Source organism: Lissotriton vulgaris, chromosome 7, assembly GCF_964263255.1.
Source record: "Lissotriton vulgaris chromosome 7, aLisVul1.2, whole genome shotgun sequence".
In the NCBI taxonomy this organism is placed as follows: domain Eukaryota; kingdom Metazoa; phylum Chordata; class Amphibia; order Caudata; family Salamandridae; genus Lissotriton; species Lissotriton vulgaris.
The window spans coordinates 480659810-480676162 of record NC_141695.1 but is presented as its reverse complement, the minus strand read 5'-3'; the positions used below and the strand labels follow the sequence as shown (position 1 = coordinate 480676162).

Below are 16353 nucleotides of genomic sequence, written 5' to 3'. Positions count from 1 at the left end.
AGCAGGAGTGACTTATAATCTGATATCCCCACAACACAGGCAATAGGGGTGACTAGAAGCTCACACTTGGATGTCAGCCACAGTGATATGTGTATCAAAAGATTACCACAGGGTCTCTGTCCCACTCTTTATGATTCTCTTTTCAGCCATATCTCCTTCCTGAAATGTGACCTGGCCCCTTTCTTGTACTCTCTCTGAATAGAAGAGCCCTCTTTCAAGTGTACTGGAGAACCTGGATTTCCTTTCTCAAGTGTGTGCCCCATCTAGCTCATAGGAGTTCATCAAACCAAAAATCCTTATGGGGGAATTATTCTATTTCCTCAAGTTGCTCCAGTTATCCCTGTGTCCACCAAAATAACCCCCAGAATCTTCTCTTTTATACCATTCATAAGCACACACATACATGCAGCACATGCATACAGTACACAGGCACGACATAGCACTAGATACTACCTCTATATAGGCCAAGTGTGAGTTAAGCAAACAGCAGTGGGACTTTACAATTTTCATTAGTGAGCCTGACACAGGTAAAAAGGCATGTGCGCTTCTTATATGGTATGCAGTCACCACTGCGCTCGTGCTGCTTAACTCCTGGCAAAGGGAGTATTTTTTTCCCACTTTGAGAGTAGCACTTTGGGAAACTCCCAGTTTCAACAAGAACACAATTTGGTAGACAGGCCTACGTCATGGCTCACATGCAGGATCCTAGTTTGACAATGACAACTAAAATTAGCACCAGGGATCCAGACATCATTGCAGCCGGGCACTCAGGGCAGGGGCGCAAGTCCATCACCACAAGAGGGATTATTCCATTCCAACAGAGATGTGTCACGTTTGGGGATGAAAGTGCCACACTACGTACATACCTAAGACATTTCAGACATCAGTGTCCTTTCGTGGTGGCTATGCTGTTTTGATATTCTGCAACATTTTGGGTTCTGCCTGATCGTCTTTGCTGGAGAAGACATATCAGAAAAGTGAAAGTGTCTCTCCGCATAGTTACACCACAGTTTCGGAATCCCTGTAGCACTGACTTCAGGCGAATTCCTTAAGTTTTACTCAGTTTCCGCCAGCATGAAAGCCTCACTTTGAAAATCACTCCAACTGACTGAAGTGTAATCTTAGGTCATTTGTTGTGGCCTGCAGCACGAGATCCACATATGTATGCACTTCTTTTGTGTCCTACATCCCACTTCACGAACAGATCAATTTCAGCCTTAGGACAGAGACTGCAAGTACAACCTACTTCTCGTTATAACATGTACGCTTACTTATGTTGGACATCCCTGATATGAGCCAAATCTTAGTTTTATTCAGTGTATACACAGCCATGGAGTATGTGTTGTGGGAAATGTCACTCCTCCAGTTATGTTTAAGACTGGCTGGCATTGCTGCAGGTCAAGGCACTAGCGTTCACCAAACTCATCCCTGTTGTTTGTTTCAGTGATTCACATCGTAGCTTTGTAGTTTTCTTTTGTGGGCTGTGCCTGTGTTTGCTTCTTTTGCAGGCAGTTGGGCTTGTTTTTCGAAACATGATTTATAACAAGCTTTGCCGCACAGGTGGATAGGAAACTCGCTTAACAGGGAAAATGTGTGCAAGGATGAAAATGCTTTGGGCAACAAGCAGCTGTCTTCCTGTGCTTGCCTTCATTTGGCTGCTGTCTGATCAGGTAAACTGATTACTGAAAAACGGGTTACTTCAGTTTGGAGTTAGATTGGATGTTCACAATGTGCCACTATCCTTATGAACTTTAATTGCTATTTAAAGATTTAGCACTTCTTTTCAATGCACAGTGTTACTGCAGAATATCCTTGAGTAACTGCCAAATAGTGCTGCTTCTTTGAATCCACTGTTTTCCCATCCCACGGTCATTTAAAGCCCAGTCGAGTAAAAATAGAAAACAAAACTAGCATTTTTAGAAAGCACGAACTCTTACGGCAACTAATATTGTAACTTGCTCCAGTCACAGGCAGTTCAATTACTTACTCAAAACAGAATTAGTATACAAATGCATGCTAGGTATTAACGAAGTATATTTTCCAAGGTATGAAGCAAGAAAGGTGAGTGGTGTTGCTTTTAAATGTTTGGCTTCCCATCTATTTTGGAAGAAATATAGCTATCCAGGTCTACAATGTTTTGGCGTTGGTAGATCCTACTGCAGTTTCATTGGAGAGCCAGCGCGTGCTGGACTTGCTGGTGTAAGGTGGGAAGGGCAGTCTCGCCGCTATAAATGATTAAATTGTGAGCCCACTCCATCCGGATTCTCTGTCTCACTCCATTCCTTCAAACACAGGAGGAACAGGGATTGCTGGCCTGACTGCACATAGACACTCACTGAAAATTGCCAAATAAAGTACATTGTCAGTTGTATTTACTTTGAAACTAGCAAAGTATTTCTATAAATCACGATGCTAGCTGCATTTTCTGGGTTAGATAGACTTCCCTGGTTAATTCATCAACTCCTCCTGGTGTTTGATTTCTGTAGGTCTGAGGCAGGCTCTGTGGGACAGCTCCCGTTAAATCTCACAAGCCTTGCTTCTCTTGGGCTGTTCTGTGAAAAGGAAGATAGATGGGGCTTTAGCAGAACGAATAATGTGACAGGGACATGTGTCTGAGAAGGCAGTATGGCTCGATAAGGTTAAAAACATACCTGGCTAAAGGTCAGTAGCACGCCAGATGTACCTGTTCATCTAAGAATCCAGTAGGACTGGGGGAGTGTCAGTCGAATGCTACGCGCACCAGTGTCCTTGAAAGACCTGTAGATTCGCAGCTATTCACTCGTATGTCGCATACGAAGCTAGCTAGTCTAAGCAAAGCACGTAGGACAGGGAGACATAGCTGTGTTTCATAAATCCGCACTGACACATCTGGATTGCATCGATGGTTTACCAGGAAAACCTCAGGATGGCAACCAGAACACAAACGAGCTCGTAAAGCAAAACAATCCTTGTAGATGGTCAGATTTCATAGTTGTAAGATGTGGACGTCATCACCAACACTCAGCATACAAAATGCAAATATGATTTATTGACAATGAACAAAGTCAAAAAGGTCATCAAAAAGTACATTATAGCATATAATTGTACAGTCAAGTCTATCTATCACCATTAAAGCGAGCATTGGCAAGGCCAGTAGGTCTTACTTTGAAAGGCAAATGCCGACCTGTTGGCTCTGCAAGTTCTTGTTTCCACATGCCATTCGCCCACTTTATTTACTTTGTACTTTACCGTTCTAGAGCTGGCTATGTTGGAATCGTGAAGTAAATAAGCATTGGCATAGCCAATAGGTCTCACCTTTGCGACCTTATAAGTGTTTAGCCAGACTTATTGGCTTTGCCAATGTCCTTGAGCTGTATCATAGAGCAGCATGGCTGCTGTGCAGTATGTTGAAAAGTTATAACAAAAAAGTGTCATAAGCATTTTTGTTACTTTATATATAACCAAAAAGACGTTATGTACAACTGAATGACTATTAAAAAAAGAATTAACATAAAAAATTATTCTAATTTTTTTGTTCTTGCAATCCTGACAATTTCTTCCTGCCTGTTCCAATGCTTGTTATAGCTTTTTTTATTATGGGTGGGACATAAACAACGGGAGGGTGGAGATTGGGTAATAGTACCTGAATTATAACACGAGCAGCGGACAGACACAAGGGGAGAATCAACTGATGCCAGATAAATTCTGAGGGTAGCCCTCCACTTATGGCACTGGGGCACTTTAGAAACTGAGTGGACAGAGTCTGAAATCAGTGTAATATATATAGAATATTTAAAGAAGCATTGAGACCAGAGATAGAGAATGATAAACTGAGGTAAGAGGCTGGGTGAAGGGGGTAGAAATAAACATGAGAAAGGCAGAATGAGCCAGTATGAGAGGAGAGCAATAGAATAGTAAGGATGATAACCACATGAAGAACAAGGATGGCAGAGAAAGAGAAACAAGAGAGAGAGAAAGAGGAAACATAGTGAGTGTGAGATTGCTTGAGAGAGAGGTAGACAAAGCTAGAGAGAGAAGGAGTGAAACTGAGGGCGGGGGAACAGATAGTGCGTGTCAGAACGAGAATGTCCACAGGAGAGATTAAAAGAAGTAGAGGATGAGTGCCTGGAAGACAGTCAGCCTGAGAAATAGAGAAGGCAGAAGACCAGAGATGGAGAGAAAAAATAGTAGCAAAGAGGAAAAGAAAAGGAGTATAGGGAAAATACTGAGAGGAAGAATGGAAAGAAGTAAACAAAGGACAGAAAGAGGAAACAGAGAAAGTGCAACAGAGGAAGTACAACAGGGAGAGAAATAAATATACAGGAAAGGGGAAATGAGAGGAAAGTACAAGAAAAGAGGAAGAAAAAGCAAAGGAGTGAAGGATAGAAAGTGAAAACTGACTGAGAAACAAAATGTGAACTGATATTCGTTAAAGAAAAAACAACAATGCTTGAGAACTAAAAGATTAGGTAATGTTAAATGAAAGTGTCCTGACGTAATGAAACTGGTGCTCATGTAAAGGGCTCTGATACCTGATGTCTTGGGTCTGGTTTGTACTATATAAAACTCTAAAAATAAAAAAGTTACATTTTATTTAGAAATGCCAGATAAGAAAATTGGAAGATATGAAAGAGGGAAAGTTAAAGAGGGGGGACCCAGATGTTAGCAAAATGACAGCAATCTATAGAAAGAGTAAGAAGACTGAGGGCAAGAAAGAGAGTGGGAAAATAAACGAGAGCATTAGAGACAGAAAGAGAGAGATGAAGGAATAAGAGGGTAGAGTAAGAAGACAGAAGAGACAAAACAAGGGTGTGCATGAGAGAGTATAACATGGAGAGAACAGATAAGAAGGAGAGAGGGATTGAGGAAGACAAAGGAGATAGGTAGGAAGAGAGCAAGAGACAAGATGAAACGAGAAGGAGGGTTAGGAATTAATGAGAGGGAGCTGAGGAAATTAAGACACCGGACGAGGAAGGAAAGAGAGAGAGAAACAATACGGGAGGGTGAGAAGAGCAGACGAGAGGTGGACGAGTGATAAGAAAGAGAGTGTAAGAAGAAGAGAAATTAACTTGAGTGCCATTTAAATCATTATTTGTGTAATTACCCATACATACAGATACAAATGGCATTCTTAGAGTTGATGTACATCTCATGCATAGGACAGCTGAACAAAGTCCTGCCAGATAATCATAGTTTGCAGTCACTAACAGAGGGACACAGAGTGCAGGGCTCACCTATGGCTTGTGTGCAGACTTCAGGAACCAGCTGGCACTAGAAAGCCACTGATGGTAGGGCAGAACACAGACTACAGAAATCACCAGCCACTAGCCAGTCAGAGAACCTAAGGCAATCATTTATCATGACCTGCCTAAACATGAAACACTGTGTGTGGACAGGAGAAGGAAACATCAAATAAAGTTATTCTTGGTTACATAGAACTTTTAAACCTCTGCTCTGAGATGCACATGTATACAAAGATTTCATGCAGCCCTTGTTACATACAGCTAAAATGACTTGTAAATAATTCTCCCTGTTTCTGCCTTGGAAGGAAACAGTGAGAAACTTTACCCAGCATGGCCATTTTGCTTTGTCTGTGCAGCTTCAAAAACATCAATGCCATCACCAATGAAAAAAATTATACAGTAAGATCTAAAGTACAGATTTCCTATTAGTGTAATTTCGTCGTCTGTGTGGCATGGAGGAGTCTTCTTTTTCAAACCCCAGACATTTTGCACAACAAATCTTGGTAAACGGTTTTCTTTGCGCAGTGCACCACCTGTCATTCAACCTTTAAAAAAAGTGTCTGTGCACTTCCGTATCAGATTGTGTACATTCTGAATACATGCCCTCTATAGCCTAAACCTTGAGTCGGTGCCCCTGATGGCTACTGGAAATGAGACTATTTTCATACATGTTATCAATTGTTGCTATCACTTGCAGGCAACAGACCTTGTATATTTTCTAGATCTTAAAAATGGACTTAAGAAAGATACAGTCATGCAATTTTGACATAGCATTCCAGTTTTTCATTTTCGCTTATCACGTTCCTATGAATAACAACCATTCAGTGACAGCAGCAGAGGTGCAGAAAGAAGCAAGAGAAGTGATGAAAGAGACAAGAGAGTTGCAGAAACAGGCAAAAGTAGTGCAGAAAGAGTCAAGACAAGAGCTTAAAGAAGCAACAGAGGTGCATACGTTCTTTCTGCACCTCTGTTGCTTCTTTTTTCATCCCTCTTGCCTCTTTGTGCAGAGAGACCTCTTTCCTCTATCTGCACCTCTCTTGCCTATTTCTGCACCGTGTTCGCTTTTTCTGTACCTCTCTTGCCTGTTTATGGACCTCTCTTACCTCTTTCTCCACCCCTCTTGCATCTTTCTGCACCTCTGGTGGTTATTTTTGCACTTCTCTTGCTTCTTGATCAACCCTTCTTGCTTTCTTCAGCACCCTTCTTGCCTCTTTCTGCAGCCCTCTTCCCTCATTCTGCTCTCTGTTCCCTCTTTCTGCACCTCTCTTGACTCTGTGCACCCCTGTTACCTCTTTACGCAGTTTTCTTGCCTCTTAATGCACCTCTGTTGCTTCTTTCTGCACTTCCCCAGCCTCTTTCTGCACTCCTCTTGCCTCCTTTTGCACCCCTCTTTCTGCACCTCTCCCGACTCTTTCTGCACCTGAGACAAGAAAGTTGCATAAAGAGGCAAAAGAAGTGCATAAAGAGGCAAGAGAAGTGCTGAAAGAAGCCACAGAGGTGCACAAAGAAGCAAGAGAAGTGATGAAACAGACAAGAAAGTTGCAGAAAGAAACAAGAATGGTGCAGAAAAAAGGAAAAGACGTTGCAGAAAGAGGCTAGTGAGGTGCAGAAAGAGGCTAGTGAGGTGCAAAAAGAGGTAAGAGGGGTGAAGAAAGAGGGAAGAGAATAGTAGAAAGAGGGAAGAGATGTGCAGAAAGAGGAAACAGGGGTACAGAAAGAGTCAAGAGGGATGCAGAAAGAAGCACCAGAGATGCAGAAAGAGGTAAGAGAGGTACAGAAAGAGGCAAGAGAGGTGCAGAAACAGGCAGGAGAGGAGCAGAAAGAGGGAACAGGGGTGCACAAAGAGGCATGAGAGGTACAGAAAGACAGAAGAGGGGTACAGGAAGAGGCAAGAAGGGTGCAGAAAGAGGCAAGAGGGGTACAGAAAGAAGCAACAGAGGTGCAGAAAAAAGCAAGAGAAGTGATGAAACAGACAAGAGAGTTGCAGAAAGAAACAAGAAATGTGTAGAAAGAGACAAGTGAAATGTAGAAACAGGCAATACAGGGTCAGAAAGAGGCAAGAGAGTTGCAGAAAGAAGCAAGTAAGGCACAGGAATAAGCAACAGAGGTGCAGAAAGAGGCAAGAGCGGTACATGAAGAGGTAAGTGAAATACAGAAAGGAGTAACAGAGTTACAGAAAAAAGCAAGAGAAGTAATGAAAGAGACAAGAAAGTTGCAGAAACAGGCAAAAGAAATGCAGAAAGAGGCAAGAGAAGTGGTTAAAGAAGCAACAGTTGCAGAAAGAAACAAGAACGGTGCAGACAAAAGGAAGAGAGGTGCAGAAAGAGGTAAGAGAAGTGCAGAGCAAAACAGTGGTACAGAAAGAGGCAAAAGAGTTGCAGGAAGAGGGAAGATGGATATAGAAAGTGGGATATGGAATGTAGAAAGAGGCAGGGGGGTGAAAACCTAGCAAGATCATTTGGGTTTACTCCGGTGTCGTACGCCGACGACACCCAACTCCTCTTTCCCTTTAAAGACCTGACACCTGCAATAAAAAGATCTTTTGCAGAGGGAATGAGAGCAATATCTGCATGGATGTCATCAAACTGTCTCCAATGCAACATAGGGAAAACGGAGGTCATGTTGTTTGGACAAGCAGCAGCACACTGGACACCTGAATGGTGGCCCCTGGAATTAGGTCCTGTTCCTAGCCCTAAAAACACGGTGAAAAACCTTGGAGTGCTATTAGATCAGACACTCACTTTCAAGGACCACGCAAATCAGGTGGCTAGTACCTGTTTTCGAGCCATCGGAATGCTAAGAAGAGTGTTCCCCTATCTGCCAGACTGCTACAGGAAAACACTTGTGCAGGCATTAGTCATCAGCAGAGTGGATTACTGTAACGGCCTTCTATTAGGAGCAAATGAAGGGCAGTTTAAAAAGTTACAGGTGATCTAAAACACGGCAGCAAGGGTGGTCCTTAATGCTCCCCCCAGGACTCCCTCCCTCCCGCTGCTGATTAGGCTCCACTGGTTACCAGTGAGGAAGCGAGTGCAGTTTAAGACCCTGTGCACTATTCACAAAAGTGTGATAGGCAAAGGTCCAAAATACCTAGCCAAAATCTTCCAGCCATATGCCCCTGGACGAACCCTGCGCTCAGGCAACCAACAGCTTCTGCAGGTGCCTAGAATAAAAAAGTCCAGACAAGGAGGGCGAGCTCTAGCCCATCTAGGACCAAAGCTTTGGAATTCCTTACCTCTCGAGATGAGATCCCTCACCAGTCATCTGACCTTCCGAAAGGTCTTAAAAACACACCTATTCCCCAGTAACTGATCCCCCTCTGTTATTATGTACCATTTCATCTATCTATATTCATCTGAGGATATTCTTACTGGCAAAGCGCGGAGATACCCCTTCGGGGGTTTATTCAGGCGCTATAGAAGAATATAAAATAAAAAAATAAATAAAAATAAAAAAAGTAGTAAGTGAGATACAGAAAGAAAAGTGCAGAAGGAAGCAAAATGGGTGCAGAGTCAAGAGGGGTGCAGAAAGAAGCATGAGAAGTGCACAAAGAAGCAACAGATGTGCAGAAGGAGCAAAGATGACAGCTTAAAGAGGCAAGAAAGTTGCACAGACTGGCAAACAATATGCAGAAAGATGGATAGGGAAGAGGGGTGCAGAAAGAGGCAAAGAGGTTCAGAAATTTGCAAGAGAGGTGCCGAAAGAGCAAGAGGAGTATAGAAAGAACCAGCATAAGTACAGAAAGAAGCAACAGAGGTGCATGATGAGGCAAGAGAGGTACAGAAACAGGCAAGCAAGCTGCAGAAAAAAGGAATAGATGTGCAGAAAGACAACAGAAGTACTGAAAGAGGGAAAAGGGATGCATAAACAGGCAAGAGGGGCACAGGAAGTGGGATGCAGAAATAGGTAAGAGGGGTGCAGAAAAAAGCAAGAGAGATGTGGAAAGAAGCAAGAGAAGTGCAAAAGGAACCCCCAAAGGTGCAGAAATAGGCAAGAGAGTTGCAGAAAGAGGCAAGAGAGGTCCAGAAACAGGTACGAGAGGTGCAGAAAGAGGGAAAAGGGGTACAGAAAGAGGCAAGAGAGGTACAGAAAGAGGGAAGAGTGGTGCAGAAAGAGGCAATAGGGATACAGTAAAAACGCAAGAGAGGTGCAGAAAGAAGCAAGAGAAGTGATGAAAGAGACAAGAGAGTTGTAGAAGCAGTGACAAACGTACAGAAAGAGGCAAGAGAAGTGCTAAAAGAAACAACAGAGGTGCAGAAAGAAGCAAGAGAAGTGATGAAACAGACAGAAGAGTTGAAGAAAGAAACAAGAAAGGTGCAGACAAAAGGAAGAGAAGTGTAGAAAGAGGCAAGATGGGTGCAGAAAGAGGGAAGAGAAGTGCAGAAAGAAGAAATAGACATGCAGAAAGAGGACACAGGGATACAGAAAGAGGAATGATGGATACTGAAAGAAGCAACAGAGGTACAGAAAGAGGCAAGAGAAGTGCATAAAGATGCAAGAGAGGTGCAGAAACAGGCAGGAGAGGTGTAGAAATAGTGAACAAGTGTGCAGACAGAGGCAAGTGCGGTACAGATAGACAGAAGAGGGGTGCAGAAAGTGGCAAAAGGTGTGCAGAAAGAAGCAACAGAGGTGCATAAAGAAGCAAGAGAAGTGCAGAAAGAGGCAAGTGAGATACAGAAAGAGGCAAGAGAGGTGCAGAAAGAGGCAAGACTTCTGCAAAAAGAGGCAAGTGAAGCGCAGAAAGAGGCAAGAGGAGTTCAGAAGGAGGGAGGAGAAGCACAGAAAGGGGAAGAGATGTGCAGAAAGAGCGAATAGGAGTAGAGAAAGAGGCAAGAGGGGCGCAGAAAGAAGCAGGAAAGGTGCAGAAAGAGGCAAGGTAAGTGCTGAAAGAAGCAACAGAGTTACAGAAAGAAGCAAGAAAAGTGATGAATCATAGAAAGGAGAAGAGCAGAACAAAACAAAGAGAAAGCAGAAAGTGCAATAGAAGTACAGAAAGATGCAAGAGGGATGCACGAAGAGGGATATGGGATGCAAAAAAAGGCAAGAGGTGCAGAAAAATGCAAGAGAGGTACAGAAAGAAGTAAGAGAAGTACAGAAAGAAGCAGAATGGGTACAGAAAGAGGCAAGTGGGGTACATAAAGAAGCAAGAGAAGCACACAAAAAAGCCGCAGATGTGCAGAAGGAGGCAAGAAAATTGCTTAAATATGCAGGAAAGCTGCACAAACAGGCAAACAAGATGCAGAAAGATGGAACAGGGGTTCAGGTAGAGGCAAGAGTGGTGCAGACATAAGGAAGAGGTGTGCAGAAAGAAGCAAGAGCGGTGGAGAATCTTGCAAGAAGGGTGTCAAAAGAAACAAAAGGAGTGCAGAAAGAAGTAACATAAGTGCAGAAGGAAGCAAGAGAGGTACAGAAACAGGCAAAAGAGGTACAGAAAGAGGTAACAGGGATACAGAAAGAGGAAAGAGAGGTGCAGAAAGAGAGAAGAGGGGTGCAGTAAAAGGCAAGATGGGTACAGAAAAAGCAAGAGATGTACAGAAAGAAGCAAGAGAAGTGATGAAAGAGACAAGAGAGTTGTAGAAGCAGGGACAAAAGTACAGAAAGAGGCAAGAGAAGTGCTGAACGAAGCAACCGAGGTGCAAAAACAAGCAAGAGGTAATGAAACGGACAAGAGAGTTGCAAAAAGAAACAAGAAAGGTACAGAAAAAAAGAAGAGAAGTGTAGAAAGAGGCAAGTGAGATGCAGAAAAAGGCAAGCCAGGTGCAGAAATAGGGAAGACAGGTGCAGAAATAGGCAAGTGAGGTGCAAAAAGAGGCAAGAGGGGTGCAGAAAGAGGGAAGAAAAATGCAGAAAGAAGGAAGAGACATGCAAAAAGAGGAAACGGGGTACTGAAAGAGTCAAGAGAGATTCAGAAATAAGCAACAGAGGTGCAGAAAGTTGCAAGAGAAGTACAGAAAGAGGCAAGAGATGTGCAGAAACAGGCAGGATAGGTGCAGAAAGAGGGAACAGGGGTACAGAAGGAAGCAACAGAGGTGCAAAAAGAGCAAGAGAAGTACAAATAGAGGCAAAAGAGGTGTAGAAACAGGCAGGAGAGGTGCAGAAAGAGGGAACAGGGGTGCGAAATGAAGCAAGACAGGTGCAGAAAAAGGCAAAAGAAGTGCAGAAAGAGGCAGGAGAGGTGCAGAAACTGACAGGAGAAGTGCAGAAATGGTGAATAGGCAGGCAGGCAAAGGCAAGTGCGGAACAGAAAGATAGAAGAGGGGAACAGAAAGTGGCAAGAGGTATGCATAAAGGTATAGTAAAAAGGAAGGGAAGTGCAGACATAGGCAAGTGAGAAGCTGAAAGAGGCAAGAGAGGTGCAGAAAGAGGCAAGAGTTGTGCAGAAACAGGCAGGATAGGTGCAGAAAGAGGGAACAGGGGTACAGAAGGAAGCAACAGAGGTGCAAAAAGAGCAAGAGAAGTACAAATAGAGGCAAAAGAGGTGTAGAAACAGGCAGGAGAGGTGCAGAAAGAGGGAACCGGGGTGCGAAATGAAGCAAGACAGGTGCAGAAAAAGGCAAAAGAAGTGCAGAAAGAGGCAGGAGAGGTGCAGAAACTGACAGGAGAAGTGCAGAAATGGTGAATAGGCAGGCAGACAAAGGCAAGTGCGGAACAGAAAGATAGAAGAGGGGAACAGAAAGTGGCAAGAGGTATGCATAAAGGTATAGTAAAAAGGAAGAGAAGTGCAGACATAGGCAAGTGAGAAGCTGAAAGAGGCAAGAGAGGTGCAGAAAGAGGCAAGAGTTGTGCAGAAAGAGGCAAGTGAAGCTCAGAAAGAGGCAAGAGGGGTTCAGAAACAGGGAGGAAAAGTGCAGAAAGGGAGAAGAGATGTACAGAAAGAGGGGACAGAAGTACAGAAAGAGGCAAGATGGGCGCAGAAAGAAGCAGGACAGGTGCAGAAAAAGGCAAGAGAAGTGCTGAAGGAAGCAACAGAGTATCAGAAATAAGCAAGAAAAGTGATGATTCAGACAGGAGAGTAGCAGAAAGAAACAAGAAAGGAGCAGACAAAAGGAAGAGAAGTGCAGAAAGAGGCAAGTGAGAAGCATAAAGATGCAAGAGAGGTGCAGAAAGAGGCGAGAGTTGTGCAGAAAGAGGCAAGTGAAACACAGAAATAGGCAAGAGGGGTTCAGAAAGAGGGTAGAGCAGTGCAGGAAAGGGAAAGAAATGTGCGGAAAGAGTGAATAGGGATACAGAAAGAGACAATGAGATGCTGAAAGAGACAAGACAGGTGCAGAAAGAGGCAGGACAGGAGCAGAAAGAGGCAAGTGTGGTGCAGACAGAGGCAGGAGTGGTGCAGAAAGAGGGAAGAGAGGTACAGAAAGATGGAAGACACATGCAGAAGGAGCGAACACGAATACAGAAAGATGCAAGAGGGATGCAGAAAGAAGTAACAGAGGTGCAGAAAGAGGCAAGAAAAGTACAGAAAGAGGCAAAAGAGGTGCTAAAACAGGCAGGAGAGGTGCAGAAATAGGGCCAGGAGTGCAGAAATAGACAAGAGAGGTAAAGAAAGAGGCAAGAGAAGTGCAAAATAAAACAGTGATGCATAAAGTGGCAAATGCAGTACAGAAAGAGGCTAGAGAGTTGCAGAAAGAGGCAAGAGGGATGCAGAAAGAGGATATGGGATGCAGAAAGAGAAAATGGGTACAAATAGAATCAAGAGAGGTACAGAAAGAAGAGAAGTACAGAAAGAAGCAAAATGGGTACCAGAAAGAGGCAAGAGAGGTACAGAAATAAGCAAGAAAAGTGCAAAAAGAAACAGCAGATGTGCAGAAGGAGGCAAGATAACTGCTTAAAAAGGCAAGAACGCTGCACAAACAGCAAACAAGATGCAGAAAGATGGAACAGAGGTGCATAATGAGGCAAGAGAGCTGCAGATAAAGTGAATGGGGTGCAGAAAGAAGCAACAGAGCTGCTGAAAGATGGAACAGGGATGCAGAAATAGGCAAGAGGGGTACAGAAAAAACAGGAGAGGTGTAGAAAGAAGCAATAGAAGTGTGAAAGGAAACTCCTAGGGTGCGGAAAGAGGCAAGAGAGGCACAGAAACAGGCAAAACAGTAGCAGAAAGAGGGAACAGGGGTACAGAGAGAGGCAAAAGAGCTACAGAAAAAGGGAAGAGGGGTGCAGAAGGAGGAAAAAGGGATACCGAAAAACACAAGAGAGGTGCAGAAAGAAGCAAGAGACGTGATGAAAGAGACAAGAGAGTTGTAGAAGCAGGGCAAAAAGTACAGAAAGAAGCACGAGAAGTGCTAAAAGAAGCAACAGAGGTGCAGAAAGAAGCAAGAGAAGTGATTAAACAGACAAGAGAGTTACAGAAAGAAACAAGAAAGGTGCAGAAAAAAGGAAGAGAAGTGTAGAAAAAGGGAAGAGATATGCAGAAATAGGAAACAGTGGTACAGAAACGGACAAGACAGGTGCAGAAAGAGGCAAGGGGGTGCAGAAAAAAGAAAGGGAAGTGAAGAAAGAAGGAAGAGACGTGCAAAAAGAGGAAACAGGGATGCAACAAGAGGCAAGAGAGGTGCTGAAAGAGGGAAGAGGGATGCATAAAGAGGCAAGAGAGGTGCAGAAAGAGGGAAGAGGGGTGCAGAAAGAGGCAGGAGGGGTACAGAAAAAAGTAAAAGAAGTGCAGAAAGAAGCAAGAGAAGTGATGAAAGAGAAAAAAGAGTTGTAGAAGCAAGGGAAAAGTACAGAAAGAGGCAAGAGAAGTGCTAAAAGAAGCAACAGAGGTGAAGAAAGAAGCAAGGAAAGTAATGAAACAGACAAGAGAGTTATAGAAAGAAACAAGATAGGTATAGAAAAAAGGAAGAGAAGTGGATAAAGAGGCAAGTGAGCTGCAGAAAGAGGCAAGCCAGGTGCAGAAAGCGGGAAAACAGGTGCAGAAAAAGGCAAGAGGGTTGCAGAAAGAGGCAAGAGGGTTACAGAAAGAGGGAAGAGAGGTGCAGAAAGAGGGAGGAGGGGTACAGAAAAAAGCAAGAGAGGTGTAGAAAGAAGCAAGAGAAGTGAAAAAGGAACCACAAAAGGTGCAAAAAGAGTTAAGAAAGGTGCAGAAAGAGGCATGAAACGTACAGAAACAGGCAAGAGAGGTGCAGAAAAAGTGAACAGGGATACAGAAAGAGGCAAGAGAGGTGCAGAAAGAGGGAAGTGGGGTGCAGAAAGAGGCAGGAGTGGTACAGAAAAAAGCAAGAGAGGTGCAGAAAGAAGCAAGGGAAGTGATGAAAGAGGCACAACAGGAGCAGAAAGAGGCAAGTGTGGTGAAGACAGAGGCAAGAGTAGTGCAGAAAGGGGGAAGAGAGGTGCAGAAAGGGGGAAGAAACATGCAGAAGGACGGAACAGGGAAACTTAAAGAGGAAAGAGGGATGCAGAAAGAAGTAAACAGAGGTGCAGAAAGAGGCAGGTGAAGTATAGAAAGAGGCAAGAGAGGTACAAAAACAGGCAGGAGAGGTGCAGAAAGAGGGGCAGGAGTGCAGAAACAGGCAAGAGAGGTAAAGAAAGAAAAAAGAGGGGTGCATAAGAAGGCAAGAGGGGTACAGGAAGAAGCAACAGAGGTGCAGAAAGAAGCAAGAGAACAGGGGTGGGTGGAATTTGCGTATCGCATTACTCAAATTGCCACAAAATGGTAAAAAATGTTCGCGAACATGCAGAAATTCCGCGAACACGCAGAATTGCGTGTTCGCGATGCCTTTTTCCTGTTTGCAATCGCTGTTTGCGTGCTCCGGGGGGAAATATCTCACGAACACGCAGTTTTAGAACGCGAACAAGCAGAAAACTTGCACAAACTCGCGGAACGCAGGATGTGGGGCAATTACGCGTTCTACGCGGAACCCAAATTTACCCAAATTTCGCAAATTCCACGAGCGGAACAGAATTTACTGCCCAGGCCTACAAGAGAAGTGACGAAAGGGACAAGAGAGTTGCAGAAAGAGGCAAGAGAAGTGCAAAATAAAACAGTGATGCATAAAGTGGCAATAGAAGTACAGAAAAAGGCTAGAGAGTTGCAGAAAGAGGCAAGTGCGGTACAGATAGACAGAAGAGGGGTGCAGAAAGTGGCAAAAGGTGTGCAGAAAGAAGCAACAGAGGTGCATAAAGAAGCAAGAGAAGTGCAGAAAGAGGCAAGTGAGATACAGAAAGAGGCAAGAGAGGTGCAGAAAGAGGCAAGACTTGTGCAAAAAGAGGCAAGTGAAGCGCAGAAAGAGGCAAGAGGAGTTCAGAAGGAGGGAGGAGAAGCACAGAAAGGGGAAGAGATGTGCAGAAAGAGCGAATAGGAGTAGAGAAAGAGGCAAGAGGGGCGCAGAAAGAAGCAGGAAAGGTGCAGAAAGAGGCAAGGTAAGTGCTGAAAGAAGCAACAGAGTTACAGAAAGAAGCAAGAAAAGTGATGAATCATAGAAAGGAGAAGAGCAGAACAAAACAAAGAGAAAGCAGAAAGTGCAATAGAAGTACAGAAAGATGCAAGAGGGATGCACGAAGAGGGATATGGGATGCAAAAAAAGGCAAGAGGTGCAGAAAAAAGCAAGAGAGGTACAGAAAGAAGTAAGAGAAGTACAGAAAGAAGCAGAATGGGTACAGAAAGAGGCAAGTGGGGTACAGAAAGAAGCAAGAGAAGCACACAAAAAAGCCGCAGATGTGCAGAAGGAGGCAAGAAAATTGCTTAAATATGCAGGAAAGCTGCACAAACAGGAAAACAAGATGCAGAAAGATGGAACCGGGGTTCAGGTAGAGGCAAGAGTGGTGCAGACATAAGGAAGAGGTGTGCAGAAAGAAGCAAGAGCGGTGGAGAATCTTGCAAGAAGGGTGTCAAAAGAAACAAAAGGAGTGCAGAAAGAAGTAACATAAGTGCAGAAGGAAGCAAGAGAGGTACAGAAACAGGCAAAAGAGGTACAGAAAGAGGTAACAGGGATACAGAAAGAGGAAAGAGAGGTGCAGAAAGAGAGAAGAGGGGTGCAGTAAAAGGCAAGATGGGTACAGAAAAAGCAAGAGATGTACAGAAAGAAGCAAGAGAAGTGATGAAAGAGACAAGAGAGTTGTAGAAGCAGGGACAAAAGTACAGAAAGAGGCAAGAGAAGTGCTGAACGAAGCAACCGAGGTGCAAAAACAAGCAAGA

At 43.9% G+C, this 16353-nt stretch overlaps 1 protein-coding gene across 1 annotated transcript in view; it reads left to right on the top strand.

The window, feature by feature from the left end:
- The first annotated feature begins 1548 nt into the window (after window positions 1–1548).
- LOC147701913 (cytosolic phospholipase A2 gamma-like) overlaps window positions 1549–16353 on the top strand; it is a 1137524-nt gene continuing 1122719 nt past the window's right edge. The window contains exon 1 of the mRNA XM_086930543.1: window positions 1549–1670. Coding sequence (XP_086786669.1) covers window positions 1590–1670 — 81 coding nt within the window. The 5' untranslated portion in view covers window positions 1549–1589. The remainder of the gene's footprint in view (window positions 1671–16353) is intronic.